Source organism: Ochotona curzoniae, unplaced genomic scaffold (genome assembly GCF_017591425.1).
Source record: "Ochotona curzoniae isolate NIBS_2020 unplaced genomic scaffold, NIBS_Ocur_1.0 contig_3819, whole genome shotgun sequence".
Lineage (NCBI taxonomy): Eukaryota > Metazoa > Chordata > Mammalia > Lagomorpha > Ochotonidae > Ochotona > Ochotona curzoniae.
The window spans coordinates 46,762,909-46,788,331 of NW_024466004.1; the positions used below are offsets into that span (position 1 = coordinate 46,762,909).

Here is a 25,423-nt window from a genome sequence, read left to right on the forward strand (position 1 = left end):
CCTGGAGCTTCCTCTGGTCTCCCATGCGGGTGGGTGCAGGGTTCCAAGGCTTTGAGCCACCCTCAACTGCTTTCCCAGGCAATAAGCAGGGAGCTGGATGTGAAGCAGGGCTGCCAAGATAAGAACTGGCGCCCATATGGAATCCCGGCTCTTTCAAGATGAGGACTTTAGCTACAAGGCTACCACACCAGGTTCATTTACTTTTATTGAAAAGTCAGATTCACAGAGAGCAGAGACAGAGGATGATCTTCTTGGTTCACTCCCCAAGTAGCTCCAAGAGCCAGAGCTGAGCTGAACTGAAGGCAAGAGCCAGCAACTTCTTCCAGGTCTCCCACACAGGCGCAGGGTCCCAAAGCTTTGGGCCCTTCTCAGCTGCTTTCCCAGGCCACAAGCAGGGAGCTGGGAGAGAAGTGGAGCGGTCAGGACACAAACTGGTGCTCATATGAGAATCCTAGTGCAGGTAAGGCAAGGACTTCAGCCATTAGGCTATCATGCCCAGCCGTAGGACAAATTTTTGTTAAATGCTTCTCTTGGAAGCAGTGTTAAAATATTTTAAATATTTTAGCTTCAGAATTCTTTCTTGACCTAACAATACTTACAGAAGTCTGGCAGGTGAATGCTCTCTGAGGGACCACCATGCATCACAGACCCTGGAGGGTACAGTCTAAAATTGAAATTCTAAGGAAGAATATTTTGAATTTTGTAAGAGATATTTGTTTTCTTCTCACCATAATTTTTGTCTGAGTTGGGCCAGTGTCCATCACAGGATTGTTGACACAGAAAAAGTGAGAAGAGTGAAACAAAGAAGAAAAAGTGAGTTCCATCAGTGACAGTTTCTTTTGTTTGTGTTTGAAACTTTTGAAACTCTGGTATTTTCCTTGGGGGAAATTTCTTTTTATCCCATGCATTTGGCAAGAATAACAATTTATCACCATTGCTCTGCTTCCATCTTTGACTTGAGCAGACATGAATTTTACCTATGGTGCCTCTGTGCCCAGTTAAATTGTTCTGGCTACCCAGCATGTCAAAATAATTAATCCTCTAGTGATCTGATGTTCATAAATTATGAGTAAAAGTTAGGATCTAATTGTTTACTGTGAGACAGTGTGAAGTGAGGTACTCAGAAGTCCAAGTTCTGACTGACTCCCAGTGCCATACCGCTGTCTGCTGCAGAACAACTCCGTAGGGTCCAAAGCCTGTCTCTCTTGATGAACTGTTGATGGAGACCAAATGCAGTCATGCGGAAGGGCTTCCTCCACATGGAGCAGGGTCAGTTCTAGCTCATCTCCATACCATGCCAGTTTATTCTCCCTTATTCAATCTGTGTGTGCTATTTGATCAGAATGAACTCAGAAGGGAAGTTATTCAAAAGCTGAAATTTTTCAAAACTTGTTCCTTCAGCACATTAGTGTAAAGGAATGCAACTGTGGCCACACTTCTGAGATTAGTTTTCTAATTTAGCAATAATGCTAATACTCCATTGTTTTTAAAAATGCATTCTTGTTCATCCACTATTATATAATAATTGGAAAATTGGGGGTTTTTTAATTGTCTTGTATCTACTCAGCAGAAACGTCTGTGCCTACCCTCTCAGCCACCCAACATTTGATACAATCGGAGAGTAGTAATGCTGCACACACATACGGCAAATACCATCACCATCAGAGCATGAGGTTTGTTACTCACATGGTGAGGCTATCTGGGGACAGCGGCATTTCAGGGAGGATATGAGTCCCTAAAGAAAGGGTTAGAATTTATTTAGGAAATAATTTTGAATACAGTCAACAGATCGAGAAAGAACCTAATTATAATAATTTCTGTTTAGAACTATTTCAAGATTGAATTTCCAGTTAATTACCATGGCAAAGGAGCAATCCAGATGCACACAATGGATAATACAATTTGAGATCGGGGAACTTTTTGCTGAAGCACTCAAGAGAAACACGTGCACACACATACAAAATTTCATTTGAATGGATGAGATGGCTCGGAAGAGGAAAGAATGTTGCCTGGTGTTGGCCTGTTTTGCAGTTGGTATATAGGTCTGGGGCTTACATGGTTTGGAGGCAGCATGGGCAAGCATGGAAGGGAGAAAGCTGGGATTCCAAAGCTGTCAGCATTCAAATGTCAGATATCCCAGATTGTGCCGCGTGAGTCTAGTTTCCTTTGAGTCATCAACACAGGTATCTTCTTTTGGGATGTTATTAAGTTCAGCCACATAATGAAAACAAAATGTATCTGAATAGCATGCCTGCAGCATTTATAATCTTTCTTGGCACAGATCTGTGCAGGGGAACCCACTGGCACAAGATGCGACAGCAGACAGGGATAGAACATGCTCATTGATAATACTGTGAGGGAGTCCAGATGTCTGTGATGATATCAGATGATAAGGATAAGTGTGCCCCCTTTGTTTTTAGCTGCATCTTTACTCTGTACATTTTTATTGAAATGGACTGGCACACTTTTTCATCTGCTCTTCTTCTAATTCTGTATTGCTTTTCATTTCACTGCCGTGATAGGAGCTAGAAAGGGAAATATTTTCTTGTTACTTTTGAAATGGTTTGTCATAAGTGGGGACGATAAACAACCCGCTCTTCTCTAACTGATGTCCTTGACAATAGAAAGAACTGAAGAAAAAAAAAATAGAAACGGCTGGTACACAGCAACTAGCAACTAATGCATTCCCAGCAGGACATTCCAGTATTTAGGCCACAGGGTAGTTTTGTGCATTAGTGACTGCCCTGTACATTGCATGGCATCTGACCTCCCCAGGCCACTACCTATTGATGGCATTGGTGCCCACACTTCTGAAACAGACAAAAATGTCTGCATAAATTTCCAAATTGCTGCCCTCAGAGGTGTCATTGACTCTGTTGAAAAACACTGCTAAACGAATTTAGATTTTATATTTAAATTAAGCAAAAAAAAATCAGAAAACTGAATATCTGAATTTCACACAAAGTGTATTAACATTTACTTTTAAGCAGTGTTCTATAAAGTATACTTTTGATGATATTGAAATCATCACAAAGTAAATTATTCAAGAACCCTACTTAATCTTTATAAGAAAATTACCACTGGAGCCCAGCACGATGGCTCAGTTGAATAATCCTCTCCCTTCAAATGCCAGAACCCCGTATGGGTGCTGGCTTGTGTCCTAGCTGCTCCACTTCCCATTCAGCTCCTTGCTTGTGGCTGGAGGAAGCAGCAGAGGATGGCCTATGGCTTTGGGACCCTGTACCCAGGTAGAAGACCCAGAAGAGTCTCCTAGCTCCTGGCTTTGGATCAGCTCGTCTCTGACTGTTGCAGCCATTTAGGGAGTGAACCAGCAGGTGGAAGATCTTTATCCATAAGAATAAATAAATCTTTCAGAAGAGAGAGTGAGAGAAAGAAAATTGCCATTAGATGTCAGAGCCCAGAGAAACCACAGTACACATTAGTGTTTTCATTATATGTATTTTTTAGTTGGGGTACTAAGACGCTTAGCACCACAACTTTGGCCTACTTTTTGGCGCTGTTCTTACTTTCTCGTTCGTCAGGTGTTTATTTTGCCAATATTTATATGCCTACATCAGTACGTCTCTTGAAATAGGTAAATAAAATGAATGCAGAGATTTGAGTTTTTTGACAGAAAGTTTCTGGAATTTCAGGGAGACTCTAATGTTAGTCGTGGTGTGAATACAAAGTGGAGTTACATTCCATCATTTCTCACTGTGAAAAAGAAATGCCTCAAATTTCCAAGTTGTCCCATAAATAGCCATGTATCTTGCAAGAGAAATGCAAATTCCATAAAAAATAAATTGCTCTTTTCACCTTTAAAAATCCAAATACTTACACTAACATAATGAAGAATATCAGTAAACAGTAATATAATCCAGGTTCTCACTTACATACACATTGCTATATATTTGTTCCTTCTAGACTTTGCTGAGATATCCATTTAACTCAAGATTCCGTGACTTTTTACTTTGATTTATTTTCTGTATTTCAATGAAATATAGTTCATTAATGCATAATATATAATATATGTATAATGTATAATATGGCCTCTTAGTAGCCCAGCTTTTATTATATTATTATATTTAAGTAAATTCTATTTCTGAAATTATTTTATTAACAATAGAAGCATTTTTATGGAAAGCACTTTCTGAACAAGTTTTACAACAGTTAATGTCAGACAATGAAATTTAGAAACTTGGTCCTTTAAAATAGAATTTTTGAGCCCTCTGCTGGACACATTCAGTATTTCTGTTAAGTGGTAGCATATGGGTGTTTCACAGTTCTAAATGCGCAATTTTTAAAAAAAGTTTATCTACAAAGATAAAGAAGTTACTGCGCCCTCTGCTTCACTCTTCAAATAATCACAGTGCTAGAACTGAGTTGATCCTGAAGCCAGGAGCCAGGAGCTTCCTCTGGGTCTCTCACTGCTGCTTTCCCAGGCCATAAGCAATGAGCTGAGTATTAAGTGGAGTAGCCCATAAGGAATGACCAGCATCACAGGAGGAGGCTTAGTCTGCTGTGCAATAATTAAAGGAGAAAACATGAGAGCAAAAAATGCATGATCTTGTGACTGAGATCAAGACCTGCCAAAGAGAACTTTCAAGACTTTCCTAATTGCGTGCAGTTAGGGGAAAGTGATAAGAAACTTGAAGTGTGACAATTTGAATGTAATGAATGTCCTGTATTTGTAGAGATTTTATATACTACATTTAAAAAATCCATTTATACTTTACTCTAAAATCCAGATTGATTAATTTAACAAATATTTAGTGAGAATTTACTATGTGTCGATGACTTAGTAAATATTAGAAAAGCATTAATGAAAAATACACATTGAATGCCTTCTCAGAATTACTCAAACCTTCAGTGAAATTACCCATCCAACATACCACTGCATTTCTAGGAAGTTATTTCGAAGAGTCTGAAGTATTTTCCTAGGGAGCGTAGTGACATATGAGGGTGTTCAGTGCTCCGAAAGACACACCAGTTCAGGTAGGAAAATGAATCACCGAGTTGTGCTACTCTGTAGAGTACCTGCCTACAAATAAGATATTAAGTTTGACACTGTACTTTGCAGAATCAGAAGGCAATCACTGGTTCATCAAATCAATATGACCATTGAATCAATACAACTCCTGAGAAGCTTATCTAAGCTGTTCATCACCATGTGCACATATATGCCAGGGTAGAAATATTTTGCTCAGCCCAAAAGGTGGAGATATTTTCTTGACGGGGAACCAAGCTGGATCTTAGCTTGACACAACATGGAAAAGATTGCTGTTTTTACCTTAAATCCATGATCTCAAATCTCAGCTGGATATTCACCCTCTCCAAGTAGTGTTAACCCATTACTCTAACAAATGTGCTTCATTTTCCTGAGGTGTGTCTCATTCCTTCCTCTGTTCTCCAATACTGCTACCCCCACCACTGTCCTACCTACAATATGCATAAAGAAACTGTTTTTTCCTCTTTGAGAAAATGCAAGGACCTTTGCATTTTTCCTCCATTCAATTCCTTAGCCGCTCTGTTTCTCTGAATTCATTCTGTGTATTCCCGATTTTTTGAGTGAAAGAGGTGTTCCTGAACTGCCATGTACTAATCACATCATTGAATGCCCCTGCCTTTTACGTGTTCAGACATCAGTCCTGTCATCCTCACCTCCATCTCTGCCTTCATCACTTTCTCTACTCCTGCGGCTTCCCACATCACATAAAGAATGTTCTAGGGATGAGGGTTTGTAGTAGCGGTTATTCTACAGCTTTGGATACCCTTGAGCCATATCGGAGTGCCCTGCATTTGTGTCCCAACTCCACTTCCGATCTTCCTGATGGTGTGCACTACCAGTAAGTGTTGGCTCAGGTGTTGGGATTGCTGCCTCCCAAATGGGAGACCTGGATTGAGATCAGGTTCCTGGCTTCAGTATGATCAAGTCTCAGCAGCTGTAGGTATTTAGGGAGTGAAGCAGTGGATGGAAGAAATATATCTGTCTCTCTATGTCTGTCTGTTTCTCTGCCTTTCAAATGAAATGAAACTAAATGCACAAAAATTAAAGCAACCTCTATGGCTAATCTTTAAATGTCCCTTCCTTGTTTCTCTCTCTCTCTTTTTCTTAAAGATATTTTTATTTTTGTTTTAAAGGCAGGTTTACAGAGAGGAGAATATGCAGAGAGAAAGATCTTCTGTCCACTCGGTCACTCCCCATGTGGCTGCAACAGCCATAACTGAGTCGATCTGAAGTCAGGAACTTCTGGGTCTTTCACACAGGTGCACGTTCCCAGGGCTTTGGGACATTTTTTACTGCTTTTCCAGGCCATAAACAGGGAGGTGGATGAGAAGTGGAGCAGCTGGGGCATGAACCAGTGCCCATATGGGATCCCAGCGCGTCAAGGCGAGGGTTTAGCAATTGAAACATTGCACCAGGCCCAGCTGTCATTTATTTCTCTTTTTCTCTTCTCAACAGAGCTTGGGGAAGAGTTACATAGATTTGCTCTTTCTTATTTTTACTCATCTATCACCCACTGTTTCCTCATCTAGTCGGGAGATTTTTATCTTCAACATTCCCCAGAAACTATGCTTGGCAATAACAAATATTGCCATATTCAATTAAATACTGGCAAAAATACTTTTTCAGCTTCCTTCAATGTAACCTTCATAGATGCTCACACATACTTTATGGGCTCATTTTGGGAGCCACTCCCAGTGCCTCCCACCCCATTTCATTTCTTTCTGGGTGCCTTTGCTCCTCTCCCCCCTCCACAGGTTCTGAATCCCTTGAGCTTCTGAGGCTTCTGGTTAGTCTAACCAGCTGTCTTGAGCAGTATGTTCTAGACTCACATCATCTAGTTCAAGTCTTACTCTGCTGGTTCCTAGCCCTCACCTACACTTAAGACCAGAAAGCAGCATATTCTTTCTGTTAGACGCCAGATAGTAGATAATTGACTCTTAGTGGACCAGCTAAAGTCACTGCTACAAATATTCAATGCTATGATGTAGCAAGAACATTACCAGAGACAAGTATGTAATAACTATATATGGCTATGTTGTAATATAAGTCTATTTAAGTTGAAATTAGAATTTCATATACTTCTTTTATTTTTATTTTGGATGATGATTACATGGTTGATCAGGGTGGGAAGGATCAGGGTTTTGGTAAAAGTTGATGAAATCATTGTTTTGGAATTTTCTGTTTCTTCTTGTCTCTGGAGGAAGGAGAGAGGTAAAGGGGAAGCCACATCCAGCTTCCCAAATATTCCAGTAACCAGGGATGGGAACATGCAGCTGATATCAACCCAGGGTCCCAATGTGGTGCATGTTCCAGGTGGTTTGGGTGGTTCTGAAATGCTGTCAGTTTTGTCAGTCCAAGGGTGAGGCAGAACAGTTAATGTCCATTGGCTGACATAGTTGACCTGAAGTCTCCATCAACCCAGATTTTTGCTGTCATCATTTGGCTAGGGTAGTTGTCCAACTTGTTCGGTTCTCCTTCCGCTGCTATGGTAACCAATGAGCTGCCATATTCTCCACGTGCATCAGGGTCTACATATACTGCTCCACCATGTTCACCTGTACATGGGCCCCAGGTCCTGGGCCAGGTGACTGGAGCCCCACAGGATCCCCTGTCCCCGAGGCTCATGAACCTGACACCCACCTTGGAGGTGGGCCCCAGGATACAGGTCAAGTGACTAGAGCCCCACCAAATCCCCCGCCCCTGGAACTCACAAACCCAGCACCCACTGACTCCAGGCTGGCATGGCTTGCCTCACTCCAGCATCCACCATCACATTGAGCAACCTGCCCTACAGCCTGCCCCAGTTCTAACTCCTGCTTGTAGGTGCTACAGTCTAGCCAAGTCCGGCTGCCTGAACACTGCCCAACCCCAGGTGGGAGAGCTAATGTACTTTCCATGTACATCAAAACATATTATTCGTTTTTAGAGATTTTTTGACTAAAAATGTCAAGAGCATTCTTAAGACTCAGTACCACCTCAGGTCCAGTATGGTAGCCTAGCGGCTAAAGTGCTCGCCTTATACATGCCAAGATTATTATCCTATATGGGTGCTGGTTCTAATCCCGGCAGCCCTGCTTCTCATCAGGCTTCCTGCTTGTGGCCTGGGAAACAGTTGAGGACAGCCCAAAGCCTTGGGATCCTGCACCCGCATGGGAGACCTGGAAGAGGTTCCATGCTCCTAGCTTTAGATCAGCACAGCTCTGGCCATTGTTATCACTTGGGGAGTGAATCATCGGATGGAAGATCTTCCTCTCTGGCTCTCCTCCTTTCTGTATATTTGACTTTTCAATAAAAATAAAATAAACATTTTTTAAAAAAGACTGTACCACCTCAAAATAAAATATTTAAATGAAAGTAAAAAAACATATGTGATTTATGTGAGGAAAACTGCAAGACTCTAAAAATTAAAAAAATAATAATCCTAAATACATGGAGAGAGATATTCATGGATAGGAAGACATGATATTGTCAAGCAGACAGTCCTTTCCAACTTTATCTGTAGATTCAGTGCAATTCCAGTCAAAATGAGTTATTAGTGCATAAAAACACATGGAAGAAATTGAAGTATATATCACCAAATGAAAGAAGAAAATGTGAGAGTGCTGTATCCCACTGTATTCCGACAATATGGCAGCCAGGAAATGGCAGTATTATGGAGACAACAGAAATGACCGTAGTTTTCTAAGACCGGGGGAGAGGAAGTGATGAACAGGCTGAGCAAAGGGGGTTGTTAGGCCAGTGAGGCTCTTCTCTCTGAAACTGTTAGGGCAGAGACATATCATGATACATTTTTCAACACCCATAAAATGTAACAAAGTCAGGAATGTATATTGATATAATTGACTAGCTTTGGGAAGATAATGATGTGGCAGTGTATGTTCATCACTTCTAACAATGTACCATTAAGTGGGAAATGTTGACATGGCGGAAGGTTACATATATGTGGGAGTAGGAGATTCATGTGATCTGTGTGCACTTCTGTTAAATTTTTCTGAGACTCTAAAACTGAGCTTAAAAATAGTAGGTTAATAATGTACAGTTACAGTTTTTAAGTGCAAGTGGAGAAAAGCAAAACAGTCCAAGTTTTATAGGCTATGCAAAAATCTATATTAGGAAAATTTTAGGGTGAGAATCATATCTTCCAAACTAGAGTTATATTTTGTGTCTGTTTGATGCCTTCCTCTGTTGGGGTCACTGGTTGGCATTGCAAATTTAACATTTACTCACAGTGGAACCTTGGTCTTCCCCCCAAACCAGCTTGCTGATAGCACTACAGTCAATCCAGACAGCCAGTACCTAGACACTGAGAAACAAGTACCAAGGGAAAAGTGTTTGTCTTATTTGTGACCATATTCACAGTTCCTAGAAAGGTGTTTGGAATAGCTGCAAATGTTAAGAAAAAAACTTTCTGATTGAATGGGTAAATTTTCTTGTGGTTGGTGGTGAATTTGCCTTTAAAATAAGAATAACTGAATTTTAAAAAAAGATGATGATGCTAAAAGAAAATGGATCCATGATTTTCTCAAGTCCCTCCATTGGCTCTATAGCCATACCTTTACCTTCATTGCTTATAAAGCAAAGGGTTCTACATGCAATTGGATATTGGTTGAGACTCATCTCCCAGCTTCCTTCAGGGAAATTAGGACTGTCAGCCAGGTGCTTTTATGGCACCCTGTCCATTTTCTTCTTTGTACTAATCCCTGTTCATAAACACTGGTATCAGTCATATTCTCTTTTTCAGGGAATTTCTGCCTTTTAACATTAGTATTTTAGAGTAACTAACTCCATTTTAAGAAACTAACCCCACTCTCAAGAAACCCCAGTTCATTAATAAAGGTGCTGTATTCATTATACTTGAAAAAGCATTGATTATAAAAGTAAATCTTAATAATTGATTTGACTTTTTTTGACCTGCAGTGACCTTCGTGTTTTATTACATTTTAATTGCTGGAACTACTTCTTTCTCTTAGCATTAGGAATTATAAAAATGTGTTCTGCTTTTAAAATAATTAGTCATACTTAAATATGTATAATTATCTTTACATAATAAAATAATATATTGTGTTAATTTAAACATAGTGAAGAAGACTGAGATAGAAATGACTGGCTGACAGGACTGTTGATCTCAGGACTTTACTATACCAGAATCGTAACAAGGGTCCAAAAAGAAAAGGGAGCTTAGTCCTGCAACCCTGTGAGGAATTGTTTTGCAGTTCTCTTCAATGAAATGAGCCATCCCCACCAAGTTCTCCAGCATCCTGTGCCTTGCAAAGAATCAGCAATAATTATATCACAGGTTGATAATTCTGTTTGACTCTTTCCCCATCTTTCCACTTGAGCACATAGCTCAAGGTTTTATTCCATCATGCCTGCAAATGTTCTGAAGTAGTAGTGATATGCATGCACCTTTTAAAGTTGGTCTTCAAAAATCTTTTTTAAAAAAAATTTGTTTCGCTTACATGAAAGCCAGAGTGACAGAAACAGAGAGAGAGTGAGTGAACTCTTTCATCTACCAAGTTTATTCTTGGCCAGGAACTCCATCCTGGTCTCCCACCAGGTGGCAGGTGCCAAGCACTAGAGCTTTTGTCTGCTTCTTCCCAGGATCCATTAGCAGGGAGCTGGACTGGACACAGAGTAGCTGGCACAGTGTCTCAGGCATCATCTTAACTAGTTCTGCCACAATATTTGCCTGTGTTACATAAGTAAACTTATTTGAAACTGATTCTGCCAGCAAGATCTACAACTGGAAACCAGACAGGATGATCTTGAGTTCAAGGATCACAGGGCAGCTGTGGCAGTTTGGAGTCCCAGGAGATTAATTCTAGCTGGAGGTTAGAGTGGGAGGTTTTGCTAAGCTTTGTACAGGGAATGGACTTGGAATTGACTTTTGAAGAATTAGCAGAATTTGGACACAGAAATTAAAGATCTGATGAGGTAGACATTCAAGTGGGGAAAATGGTACCGTTTGTGTGTGAATGGGGGGTTGGGGGGTGGGGCTTTGGGTTTTATCAAGGGAACCAGAGGGCTGCAGAATTGCAAGTAAGTTTGTAATAACAGATTGAAGCATGTGGTGAGTTTCCAAATAGAAGGACAAACTCTTTGAACTAGCTGATTTATACAGAATTCTTACAAATATTGCTCAGGTCAGATGCTTCCAGAGAAACACTTATTAACATTTGCCACACACTTAAATTATTTTTCCTTGCTTAAAAGCAAACAAGACGTCAGTTATCCAGTCACAGCACCTGAAATAGAAAATCCTTTTGCTTTGAACTTGTGCGCCACCTTGTGGATAAATGATCCACAGAGACTGAAACAAAGACCAGCGTGTCGGCAGTTTCCAGATGTTCCATCTATAAAAATTCTTTGAAGAGAGACTTACTCATAAAGCCTTGAGTCTCAAACATCTCACTGTTTCAGTTCACTTGGTGAGTTGCCAGCTCAAAAAATGTGAAAATTTGCCACTTCCCAATACTATGAAAAATAAAAACTCTAAAAGAGTAAAGAGAAATGTCTCAGTTTACATGTGTAAGTACATCAGACACATATAATTTGCAGTTAAATGCTTGCTTGAGTTAAAAAGTGCCTGTCTTCATGTGTACGTGTGTGTAGTAAAGACATTAATCATCGAATGTCCTTCAGTCTGTTCTGTCTACAAGCTCAGAAGACAGTAACTGAAAAAGCTCCTGAAGAACACGTAAGGAGGATGGATTTAGAAAACTGATGGTGCATTATTTTCTGAAAATAACAAATCACTTTTTCACAGGCAACAAAGAAGATCACACTGAGATTTGCCCGGTCTATTAAAGGCAGTCTACCAGGAGCTAATCAAAAGGCAAGGGAAATGTGGGAAGTGTGGGAAAACAGAGTAAGAAGACAGAATCAAGGGGGTAGATATCTACTAATGATGGAAGATGAGCTGAAAAAAAAAAAAGAACAGGGGTACAGTGAGGTCTCTGTGCTGCCCTGACCCACCTCTCAATTCCAGTTTCATCTTTGAAGACCCTTCTTAGGAGAGGCCTGGACACTTTCAGAGGAGGACCAGGCACTTTTGTCTGCCTCCACTCTTTCAAATTCACTTTCCTGTGTTCAGTCATAGGGATGCAAGTGTGGTGAGAGGCAGGGAGAAGATGTGTTGTGTGTGTGTGTGCGTGTTGAAGGATATAATAGACACCAGATTACCAGGAAACAAAGAAAATCAACCAAATGCATCTCTACTAAGGAATGAAAGTAGACTCCCATTGAAACTTGAAAATATACCTAGACAGCAAAACATCAGAATCTCTACTATTGCTTATACTAACAGTGTTGGAACCATTTCTCATCCATCTCTAATTTTAAGTGGTTTTTCTCTCATAACGTTCTTTGTTAATATGCCTAAGGGCTCGCTTTGCCTTTCTTAGAGAATGTCTCCTTCTTGTTTCAATTTGCAGTTTTTTGGTTTCAATCCAATTATTTTTGCTGTGAATCTTAGCTTTTCACATTTTGTATTCTTCTGTGTCTCTGTGTCTTTTTCAATAAATCCTTGTGATTTATTAACAGATCATACACTCATATGAGACATTTTGTGTGTAAGCACCTGAGGTTGCAAACGTCTTTCAGCACTGTTTTTGCTACATGTTATGGGCATTGATATTCTTGTTTTTATTGTCATTCTTGCTTTTTATTGTCATTTCTTCAGCGCTGTTTGGGTCATGCAGGAGCATCACTTTCTGCAATAAGGTTTTTGATTTTCATCACTTTAGTGATGCATTGGTTATTCTATAGCATGTTGTTTAGCTTCATGTTGATGTAATTTTTCTGGTTTTTTGCCCTGTTGTGGACCATTTTCTGGCTCTGAATTTGGGGATTGTATAATAGAAGTGTAGTGGAAACTGACATGTTCAGATGTGGAGACATAGTGCAATATGCCTCTCTGCATCCAGACCAAAGATGGACTTCCAGTGAAACTGTTGAAAATATCCTGACAATAGGATGTTGGACTCTCTGGCATTGTCCATGTCAACAATGTTGGGAAACACTTCAATACCAGAATGATGGACTAATGAAAGTTCATGAAGGACCATGCATTGCAATACTACAGGGGAAATCAGTAGTAAGGGGGACAAGAGTGGGAAACCCTAGAACCTATGGAACTGAATCGTAAAATTTTAAAAATAATAATAATGTGAAACAAATAAAATAATAAAAGTGTAAGACATTAAGCAATACCATACTGATTAAAACTGACTAATGAAAAAAAGAATTGCTTTTATTTGAAAAGCTGATTTACAGAAAGATCTTCCATCCACTGATTCACTCTACCACACAGATATAGAGTCCCAAGGCTTTGGACCATCTTCCACTGCTTTCCTAGGCCACAAACAGGGAGCTGGATGAGAAGTAAAACACCTGCAGGGGGAGGATTACCCAATAGAGTCATTATGCCAGGCCCCGGAGAGAATATTCTTCACAGATGACCCTAGGAACAAGAAAAATTCATGCCTCGCCTTTATCTATTTCCAATTGCATTAAAGCCTGTCTGCAAATCTGACACTGTGGCCACATAGTGAGTGAGTCCTAGACATTCCCAGGCCAGAGAGATTTATTACCTCAGGGTAAGTGCACCATGAGGGAATCTTGGGAACTGGATTAAGCTCCTAACGCCACCCTCTTGTAGCAGGAAGAGTTTGGGCAGTGTTTGGCCAGAGGGCTGGGGCAAAAGGAGTCTTCTGCAGTGTGGCTGCTGTGAAGGGTGCCGGAGCCAGGTCGGACCCAATGCCCAAAGACACCATTGCCACACGGTGAGCAAGTCCTAGGCTGTTGGGTGGCGTCAATTGGGCACCAGGTTCTGCCTTCTGGCTGCCCGGCTGGAAGCGCTAGGGTTTTTAGGGTATGTAATTGTTGCCTTGGAACATCCATGGATAAGCCCAGTGTGAGGGTAGGTGAGGGATGAATCCATGACTCCCCATGATGGGGTCAAGAAACTTGCTTGCAAGCATGGGGACAGAGACCTGGTGGTTTGGAGGGCAAAGTCCATAAGATCTATTTGGGCCAGACTGGTTCACCAGCTCACATGGGAATCCTGAAATGAGCTGTTAGCGTAGGGCATCACTGACTGCCATATACCAGTCCACACGAAAACTACGGCTGGGGGCCTGTCTGGCAGGGCTAGGTGCCAGTACCTGATTGAATGGTAAAAGAGGGGATGGGTCACACTTGGCAGGGTCAAGATAGTAACCAGCATGCAAGAGAACCAGATACCAGGGTAGAATCTGTGGGGGATGTGTGGGCCCAACCCTGTGGAAATACAAGTCCTGCAGGTTAACTCACAAGTTGGAGTGGTGATGGCTGAGCTAGGTGTGACCATGGCACCTGCCATCACTTACAGGTAAAGGAACTGTCAACAGTCTGGGCAGGTCAAGGCAGCAGTGCCCAAATGTGCAGGCTAAAATAGGATGTCCAGTGGGCCAGGCTTCAACTAGAAGGGGGCAGACTAGGCAGGGCCAAGTAAACCTTAACTCACAAGGAAGAACAGAAATCAGGATGCAACACGGGTCATGCCAATCTGGGCTGTTATACCGACTGGTCTGAGTGAGCCAGGGATACTTGGCCACAGCATTGAAGGCAAAGGCTGAGACAGGTGAGGGGCTAAGCCCAGTGGGTCAGAGTAATCTCTGGCACATGCATAATCTATGGCTGGCAATAGGCCCATTTGGAGAGCTGTGAGAATACACCCTTGCTGGGTTGGGGTTCCCACTGCTAAGTGCAGGGGCCAGAGTTGGGGATACGTTCTGGTCTGGATATGGCTGCAGCATCTTGTGGCACAAGTTTGACCTGGGGCTGGAAGCACCAAGCTGGGTTAGATACAGCACCATCTGATGCTCTGGAGAACTAGGGTAGATGTAGGATGGACTAGGCTATCTCTGCCCCTACTGAGCCTTGTGCAAGCTGTGTCTGGATATGGACGAGCCTTGGCTGGGCTGAAACATTCAACAGTAAGAACCAGAATGGGTTGAAAGCAAGTCAGGAAAAGCCACTGTTCCTGCTAGGACAGAAGGTGTACTAAGTAAGGCACGTCCATGGACCCACCAGTACACGCAAAGTCTGGCAATAGGAGAGGTTCTGATGGAGGAGCTTGGGAAACTCCTCTGTCAGAACACAGTCCCTGCAGGTGAGCACAAGAACCACGATGGGGTGCAGCCCAGTCCAGGCCAGGGAAAGATACCCACTGGCATACTTTTGATACAGGTTTGGTACAGACCAGGCTGAATCAGTTCACATCACCCACTGCAAATCCAAGCACCAGAACAGAGTGTGGTTCGGGCCAGATTCAGTCACAACACATACCAGTGCACATTATGGAAAACCAAGGTGAAGTGAGCTGTACCAGATGTGTCCACAACACCCAACCAGTACACGTGAGAACGAGGGAGGGAGGGGCAAAGCCAGCAGGGGCAATGTGTATTTCCCTGTCGGACAGTCACTGCCACTGCATACAATTTTCACTCAAGTCATCATGTCAATTTTTAAAAAGTTCTAGATTTGGGAGCATATCAGATTTTGCATTTTTGAACTGGGGTACTGTGGTAGTAAACACCAAGGCACTGAGCAGGTGAGGAGGCAGAGGCCTGAGGAGAAAGGAGCATGTGTAACTCAGAGCAGAAGAGGGTAGGGATGACGTCAGCGTTGCTTTCACTTCCTTGTGTATCAGAACTATGCTTGGGGCTTTGTGGAAAAATTAGTTACTTCACCTTGGACGTTGTGATTCAGAGGTCCCAGATACACGCAGGAGTTTGTAGCTTTCACAAGTTCCCAGTTGATGCAAGCAAATCCAGGCATCAGATTTGGTAGCTCCTGTTCCTAGGATATGGGTTAGGATGAATGGCTGGGCCCAAGCACTGGGGTGGCAAGTGAGGCCTCCTTGCACTTGTAGTCATGCATGTATAGTGAATTTTGTCAACACAGTTGTGTGTTTTTCTCCAGGCCTATTTAGCACTTCAGAGCAGGCACATAGTTGAGCAGCAAAAAATATATATCACCAATTTATGTCATTCCAGAGCTTTTGCTTTTTACTATGTTTATATTCGGAAAAAAATGTAACTTGTTGTTCATCTCTTATTTCAAATAGAAAAGATTGGAGAAATTGTAGAAAAAGAAACATGAAAGTTTGTGGCTGAAGTTTTCTGTTTTAGGCTTTAGGAATAAAATGAAATAGTATCAACCTCTGGTCTCCTATGACAAGCAGAAATGCTCAGCTGTTTTCGTGAAAGTACCTGTTAGTCCTGCTGTCTGTGTGATCTACTAAAGCACGAAGTTCTGAAAGACACTTCAGAAGACTAAGATACTTTAATATTATACAACAATATCACAAGCCAAAGTTTTAGAAGTTCATGTTGTTCTTTCTCTATTAAAAAATTATTAAGCACATAGCTTTATGCACAAAAGTGTTTATCAGCTTATATAGGAATGAAATAATTCAGTTATTGGAACAAAGATCACGTTTCATTCATCAGAAGAGAAAGAAAAGAAATGACTTCCTTAATGAGGAGAAGTAGGAACTCAGAACATGTAACACATCAATTTAAGCATAATATTATATATTCACCTATTAGTTTTATTATAACTGAAAGTTTTCTTTTCCCTTTAAAAAAAAAAAACAGATTTTGTTGGAGCCAGGCGTGATCCAGGATGTGTTGGCAGCTGGAAGTCATCTCCAACTTCTGGAACTTCTCAATTTGTGTTCTCACTATCTCATCCAGGTATGTGGCCTTGCATGCTGCTGCTATACTCTTCACAATCCTTTCTCCTGCAGAGATGAGCAATCGGTACCCATTGAAGCCCAATGTCAAGTAAAAGGTAGGGATGGGGGTGGCCTGTGGTGGTAGAATTTCTGGAACAAGCTCTGTGGCAGTGCTTGGGCCCTGTCACGGAAGTGTACATTTCCCTGCACACTCCTTGCCCATCAGAAAGGGTCCTGGTGTGAAGCCATGTTGTCTTGTTTGGGAAACAACCTCAAATGTAAGAGCAGTTGAGTTGCCATTGAGCCTTTCAGTACTGGTAGTTAATATATGATAAAGTCTAATTAATGATCCCTTGAGCTTCCCCAGCAGCAAACGCTGAAGAAGGAATGAGTATTCTGTCCTTCCCTCTGCCGATGTGCTGGCTGCTTAGGAAAAGCTCTGTGGGAGGGAGGAAAGAAGGCAAATCTCCCCAATGCCACGCCCCTGCTGTGTGTTCACAGATGGTGCATGCTCAGTCCTCGTAACAACCTTGCCTGTTTTTATAGATCTCAAAGCCATTCGAATTGCATCCCATTGCCCTGATGCAGAATTGTTTAGGAAGCACGCACCTTTGTGATTCTAAGGACCATTTTTCTTCTTGGATGAAACTCTCAGTGTAGTAGGTGGGAGAGAGCATATTAGGCAGACAATGTGGCTGCGAAGCTCTTTGATTTTACAGAGAGAAGAGCTAATTTTCTATTTTAGGACCCTCCAGTTGTTTTTTTTTTTTCCCCCTTCACTGGTCTGACCTTCGCTTGCATTTACTACGGCATTCTAGCAGTGAAAATTAATTTTAAAAATATACTCACACAATTTAATTCTGTCTATGTGTATACTCCATGGTTATTAGGGAGCAGAAAAATCTTATTTTCTTGTCCAATTACTTTATTTTCCTTCATAATCATTTGCTTGGATTCTAAATGTGCCTTCATCATTAGCTTCTGTTACCCATTAGGTATTCTACAGAGCTTTTTTTCAAATACAGCATCTTATTTCATCTTCCCAGTAACCCTGGAAAATAGAAACTGGTACTTCCCAGGGAGAATGCGAAGAATGCTAGCCCTATTCAACCAACGAGCAATTCAAATACAACATATGAAATTTTTATCCTTATCTTATCACGTTTAGTCTAACAGTAAATGTTTAGCTACTTTTATCTTGGTTTTCTTTCTCTTCCCCACAATATAGTTGGGTGGAATGGGAAAGCCATTTTTAATCATTTTCTGTCAGTAGCAAATGGGAATCACACAGAAAGGTTACAAGACTCCCCAAGTGTGTTTGACTTGTGAAATTGAAATTACATTTGTTTGACATTTCTACATCAAATATTGCAACTTGAGCTTTGCGCAACATAATAACCTACAGTTTTTCCATATCAGATAATAATCAGTGTACATGTTCGCATAGAAGGGAAACACTGGTCATTATCATGATGTGTATTATAAGGAGCATAGACACATATGAGTGAGTGTATATGTGTGTCTAGAGTTTTTCAGTAAGTGAGAATTCCAGATATACATCAGAAATTCATGGATATTTTCCTGTACTCCACTGGATGGATTAAATGAGATAATAAGTGGCTCACACACTTCAGTTTAACTCTTGATGTTCATTATTTTGCTGAAGTAAAAGATATATTTTCTGGACAGTTATTATTTAGGATTCTTGGATGATGATTGAAACTTCCAACATCGTTTCACAAATAATATTTTCCCTTTATGCACTTATTTGACTGCATTTTTCTTGTTTGGCTGTGATTTTTGCAGGATGTCAAACTTGTAGAACTTCGATCAAGCAGGAACCAAGACCTGTTCAGTGCTTTGTCCAATTAAACATTTTTGAAGTCACTCCCACTAAAATGTTCAGTTTTTTTTTTCATTCTTAAATATCCGTTGCGTTTTGGTTTTTTGCCCTATATATTAAGGATAAATCCCCACTATAGTGCCCTGTATGTCCCCCCAGGACAAGTCACGCATTTGATCTAATGGTCCAGATGCCCATTGTTACAGATGTGCATGCCACGTCAGAGTCTGGGTTCAGTGCCCACCTCCAGCTCCGGAGCCCGGTTTCCTGCTAGTGCCACTCAGAAGGCAGCAGCAAGGCTCAAACACTGGCGTTCCCTGATGCCCACGTGTCAGATCTAGCTGTACTTCTCCACTCCCAGCTGTGGCCAGGAGCAGCTGTGGGCCACTGACAGCAGTGGAGGAGTGAACTGGCAGACTGTTTTATCAGCCTCTCCCCTGTGTCTCTGCCTTACAATTAAGTAAAAATTGTAAGAGGCATGTCCAAGAGGGAAAAGAAAAATTGGTGTAAGTTTCTTGGTGTCTTGTTTGCCTTCAGTTTTTGCTTTGGCTGAAGATCCTCTGAGCACAAGGAAACGCCACTGATTTCTCCATGGGACAACTTGGGGCGTCTGGGGGGACTCCAGTCCCTTGCTTTCCCCCTGTAGGTCAGAGGCCCCCAACAGCAGGTAGAAGAGCCTTGTCTCTGAGTCAATGAGAACAGCGACTGAATTAGCCCATTAGGCTAATGAGCCAAAGCCCAGATGTAATCCAGATAAAATGGAAGTGCTTTTTGTCCTCTTCCCTGTCTTTTCTGAACCTACACCAGTTCATTAAAGAGCAATTATTGCTTTTAGAATGGACCCAGCGAAGCGTGTGAGCTACCTTGACTGTGTCAGAAAGTGGGTGTGTTTCATTAGTTTAAATTTCATAAGAGAAACCCTAGGAGATCACCTTGTGGAGGGAAAGCTTTCGGCTGTGGAAGTGTCCAGCACCTGTACAGTTGGCCGAGTTCTTTATTACAGTTTGTGAATCTGGTTTAATTTCTCAAACTTTGAATTTGTCCACCTCATCTCTTCCTCTAAAACAGAATGTGGAGAATCTAAACTTAATATGTGAGAGCATTTCATTCTTTTTATTGATGGCACTATTTACCCAATAGTTGTCTAGCAATTTGGACATTGTCTTTTTCACCATCATTATCTGCTCAGTCGCTGGCGTTGATCCACACTCTAATGAAAATGACATGCTTGTTCCTTTTCTCCATCTCTAACGTGCTTGCCTTTCTTTAGACTCTCACTTTTCTTGCTCATAGGTTCCAGTTAGTCCCTAACATCCTCCTAAGGGGCCTGTTGGTTTCCAGCCTTTCTCCTTTCCAAACACTAGCCCTGGAGCATTGTTACCTTTCTCAGGGAAGTGCACTAGTGTTTACTGAGGGCCTCTCCGTGCTGAGCAGACTCTAATTCCTATTCTGCCAAGTAGCTCATTAGGGCAGGTGGATATAATTTTCCTTCTATGGATGGAGAAATTTAAATTCCTAAGTAGGATGTTGAGATCTGGTTTAGAAAGCTCCACTTGAAGCCCCTTGGAATGCACGATTTTTACCTATGGAAATCCTTTTTCTGAGCTCCATGGCTGGCTGGTTCCTCTCCAGATTCATCACCAGGCACAGTGTCTTCCCTAGCCTTCTGTGATCAGAGCCTACGACAGATCTTGCATTTTGGGAGAAGTCAAGGGGATGAAGCTCCTTCAGGCAGAGGTTTTCCGTGCCCCTGAGATTGTTCCAAGCTCAGGAGTGGAAAAATATACAGGCACACATCCCTGGCTTCTGCTGAGGCTCCTAAGAGGTCATAAAATCAAGGATCGCCGATATTTGTTCCTGCTCCTTGTGTGTGTCCCCTTGAAAGTGATGCTTTAAGAGCCATGTGTGACTTGCTGAAGGTGTTCCCCTGTCCCCGCACCATGATTAGCTTTCAAATAAAAGAAGGAAATATTTCGTACCAACTGTGCCAAGTCACAGTTCCTATGAAGTTAGCAAGTGTTCTTCCTGTCACAAGGTCACATTCTCCATGATGATATACAACTTAAATGTATTAGTAGAAAATAACTACTATGTAGATTTCTTCAAATAAAACTTCCAAAGTAGTGAATGCTCAAACTCCCTTGAAAGGAATATACATGCAGTACCTACTTCTAGGCAGCAGGTGGCAGTGTGAATCCACCAGACTTCAGTAGTTAATTTAGAGCAAAACTCAGAAAAAATGAAAAGAAAAAAAAATTACTTATTTTGCTACATATTAGTCTTCTGACCTAATCAGCAAAAAAGTCATTATTCACACCACACTGGGCAATATACATTGTAATTTTTAACAAATAATAGGAAACTGTTAATGTGTTCACAGGAAATACAGTTTTGTCTTGAGCTGCTGTGGTCATTTATCACTGCACTTTGTGAAATCATTCATTTGTTCTAATTTGAATGTAAATGACTCTAAGGTTTTACAAATAAGGTGACAGACTCACATAAATGTAATTGCAGGGTTCATCTCCCTCTTTTTATATATCACTCATTAGGTTATGAATTAAATACATCGTATTAAACCAGGGGCATGTCCAATGATGATATTGTAATGGCAAATTACTCTGTGCTATTAGAGGTGTATTTTTTATTCATGGACATTAATTTGTCATTAAGCGGCATTAGTTTAGCACTTTTATGTGAAAGACGTGACCTGCAAGAGGAGACGTGCTGTGGGAATGAGAGCCAAGCAAGGCCAGGGCTATAGGTAGGCATCACTAGGGAAAAACGGTGAGGAGTTTGGATTTTTTTTTTCTGCTTTCACAAGCATAAAAGATAATTTCCTCCAGATCTAGGGTGCTGCTCTGTTTACACTGTGCACCTTTGGAACATCAAGCAAAGCCCAGAATTCTCACTGGGGAAGGAGGAGACAGCTTCCCACCCCAGCCCCCTGCTGCTGCTCCCCCTGTCCTCCCTGCTGACACACCAGGTGGGCTGCCGTGGGAATTGGTCCTTTTCGCTCTTCACTGAGCATACAGAGATTTAGACAAGAGCGAAGGGAGAGAACGCAAGTTGATTTTTTTTTCTTTTCATAAATGGTAATTTTACTATATTTTTACTTATTTATTTGCTGAACAAGTAGTTCCTTTGTATTCAGCTTTGGGAAGTACTGGACCCTGAAAGTACCTTCGCCAAGGCTGCAAGTGTCTGGGTGCTGCTGGGGCACCGTCCTGGGCCAGGACACAGCTCTGCAGGGCAGAGCCCCTCCTCTCCTCTGTCCTCCACACTTCCTCCACATAACAGGGCCTCAGTATGTGGGGAGCAGGCTAAAGGTGTTTCCATTCGTTTTCTCCGGTTTGTCGGCTGTTGAAATCTTAAGTTATGTTAGGAAAAATATAATAGCACCGTTCAATTCGTTTTAACCACAGAGTACATTTTTTTTTTTAAGTTGGCAATGCTTTTCATAGGGATTGAATTTGAGGGACTCGTATTTTTCAATATTCTAATAGATTGCTATGTTTAAAGTAATATTGTAATGACTTATCAGAGATTATCTCTTCTAAGCAATGTAGTATTGTTATTATGTTAATTATTAAATTAATGATATTGCCTAGAAACATAATATATAGTGAGTGTCCTGGGTGGGATAATTTATCTCCGAGGCCGAGAAGAAGTTACAACTCATGCTCATTTTTCTCCCACACTGAGCCTTTTCTTCTATGGTACAGAAAAGAAATGATTACACTAACAAGTATATCTAATGTTCTCTCAGTCAAATGCACTGACTGCCCTTCTACAGTCCACTCAAGCTGGAGCTCCTGTGTTCAGAGAAAGTTAAATATTTGCAAAATGTAAGTTGCAAGCAGTTTATTCTTTTTAATTGTTTTCAATCAGAGAAAGTGATCAGAAAGGGGGCAAATGTATCAGACTTGTTACATCAGTCAACTACTAATGATTTGTTAAAATCAAGGGTCTTTGCCAGATTTACCAAATGCCATTCATATTTGGATCTGAGAAGCTTCAGAGATAGTATCTATTTTAAGGTGCCTATTAATTTCTGTTATTGTGTTGGCTTTCACTCCTCCAGACCACACCAAAGGATGGAAGCCAGTAAATGACAGCCCAGAGGCATGCTGATCGGTTTAGGAAGTTACAGAGTGTTTAAATTGCTATGTGAATAATCTTGGGTTAACTGCGTCTCCCCTGAGTTTTTTTTTTTTTTTTTTTTTTTTACTGTTTTGCTTTAAAGTAAGATTTAATGCCCCCCCCCACCTTAAGCTTATATATTTATTTGAAAGGAAGAGATAGAGAGACCTTCAGTCTTCTGGTTTCTTCCCAAATACCTGTAATAGTCTGGAACGGTCAAGCCAAAGCCAGGAGCCGAGAATTCCATGCAGGTCTCCCACATTGGTGACAGGGACCCGAGAACTTGATCTGTCATCTGCCTCTGAGTGCTCATTAGCAGGAGGCTGGGTGGGAAGCGGAGATGGGGCTTAAGGCCAAAACACTGCTACAGAAGTGGGCTTCGCAAGTAGAAATCTCTGAGCTTTTAAAAAGAAAAGAGATATTATGTGGTATTTACTGATAATGGAAATTTCCATTCAGTAGCAAACTGTTGTTAGCTAGGCAATTTAAAAATCACTCTTCAGCATGGATATTTTTCCGCTCCCAAATAAAATGGTTTCAATATTTTATTAATGCTAGAGTTCAGAATCAATAAACAGCACAAACATCGATCTTACTTAACTCCATTATTAATACTTGGAAATTAGAGAGACTAAAATAATATCTATGTTTCATTTAAGATATTGTTTCTGTCACCCACCCTCCACCTGCTTCTACGCATAGAAAAATGTTTGCCTTGTCTCTTAGCCTAAATCCCCCATTAGCTCCTTATTCCTTCAGATACCGCCTGTGGTTTCAGTCTCTCTCTCTCTCTCAGTTTATAAATAGGCTCAATATGATGGATGAAATTATTCTTTCTGAGTCTGGCATTTGGGCACTGTTAATTATCTGCTGTCTTTAATGTTTGCATGTCATATGAGTGCTGAGTTCTAGCTGTTCTACTTCCAATCCAGCTTCCTGCCAGTACATTCTCCAAGGTGGCACGTGATGGTCCCATTTCTTGTATTGCTGCCACCCATGGTAGAGATATGGACAGAGTTCCTGGTTCCTAGCTTAGGCTTGGCTGCGCCCAAGCAGTTGTGGCCATTTGGGGAGTTAATCAGCAAATGGAAGATGCATTTTTTCTTGGTTCTCCCTCCCTCCCTCCCTCCCTCTCTCTCTGTAACTCTGTTTTTCAAATATGCAAACCAACAAATGAATGTTTTGGAAAGTAAGTTGTCCTTTTTTTCTTGATACAATAGTTCTTCCCTTCCTTCACTTCCCACCTGATTGTCTATCCACTCTTCAGTCCTGTTAAACCTCACCTTCTACCTTCATCCCAACAGCTATTCTAGCAACTATCACCAAAGTCATAATTGTTGAATGCATCAAGGCCTTTTGTTGTGACTCCTCTGCTACACTTTGGTGCTGGTATCTGCTTTCTTTCTTGTACTTTCCTTTCCTAAGACTCTACCCTAGTTCTTCTTCTTTGCAGTTTTCTTACAAGTCCTTCTTCCATGGGCTCCTGGACTTTCCCTTGGGTTCTCTCTGACCACAGGCAGGTGCTTCTCTTCTCACTACTGCTGCCCTCTATCTGCAGAAGGTTGCTTCTGCAATTCCCTCTTCTGAACTCCAGCTCTGCTCAGCCAGAATTTTCACTTGACATGTCATGACTGTTTCTAATTACCTTTACCCAATTCCACACAGCTTTTTCTGTTTTCCATCTTTCTCAGGGAAGCATCATCCTTTTAATCACGCAACCTAGAAGACTAAACATAATCTTACACTTTCCCCATGATTTCATGAATCCTACTAAATTTCATTGGGTTAGCCTCTTAAAGAGTTCTCCAACACTCCATCTTCTCTTTCAACTCATATTTATTGACATTATTTAGGTCTGAATTTCCTGCAGTAATTCAACTGTACTTCCGTTTATACTTTGAACATAATATTGTACAGTGTTGAACAGTTTCAATCCCTAAAATCCAAGCTAACGCCTTTTTCCTGATTGCAGCCCCATTTTTCAATCCTTCCCTTTCTCCTACGTGTCTTCCTGATACACCCTTTACTTACTGCACCCCAAGAACCACATGCTTCATCTTCTTCAAGCCAGCTGCCTAGTCGGAACTTGCACTGGGAAATACCATCCCAGGCACATGATCTCTCTGAGTGTGAATCAATTCAGAATTGCCTAGAATAGTCCGCCTCCTTGTGTCCCAGCTACACTGTCACCAAGAGCTTTCAGTTGTATCCCTGTCACTCTGTAAACGTCTCTCATCCTCTCTATTTTCATTGTCACTGCTTTAATTCATATCCTTGTTGCTTCCTTCTTTTATACTTCCTGCCAACTGATAAACCCACCTTCATTCTTGTCCTATTCCGGTAACTCTTCCAAAATTCTGTTTGATTGATTTTGAAAGATTTTTAATCCATGAAAAATTCTGTTTGATTGATTAAAAAAATAACAACTTGATCATGTCATACTCTTGCTTAATCATTCATTATTCAGTGGCTCACCACAGCCTCCAGGAAAAGGTTCATTCCTGTTAAATTGGTACACCATACCCATCTTTATTATGAAATTTCCTTTCTCTTTAGCCTGATCTTTCTTTAGCAATTTATTATCTCCATGCTATGTTATGGTTGCTATCTGCATGCATTTCCCTGTACCTAAACTTCATAGGAAGCTTCCACATCTCTGTATACTAGACACAGCTTTCAGGACTGCTGATAGGGCCACTGTGATGGT

The 25,423-nt window shown here is 41.2% G+C and overlaps 1 protein-coding gene across 7 annotated transcripts in view; it reads left to right on the forward strand.

Moving 5' to 3' along the window:
* KLHL32 (kelch like family member 32) overlaps positions 1-25,423 on the forward strand; it is a 185,753-nt gene that overhangs the window by 94,453 nt on the left and 65,877 nt on the right. For all 7 annotated transcript variants that reach the window (XM_040983795.1, XM_040983797.1, XM_040983796.1 and 4 more), the window contains one exon: positions 16,651-16,749. In XM_040983795.1, the coding sequence (XP_040839729.1) occupies positions 16,651-16,749 (99 nt within the window). The remainder of the gene's footprint in view (positions 1-16,650; positions 16,750-25,423) is intronic.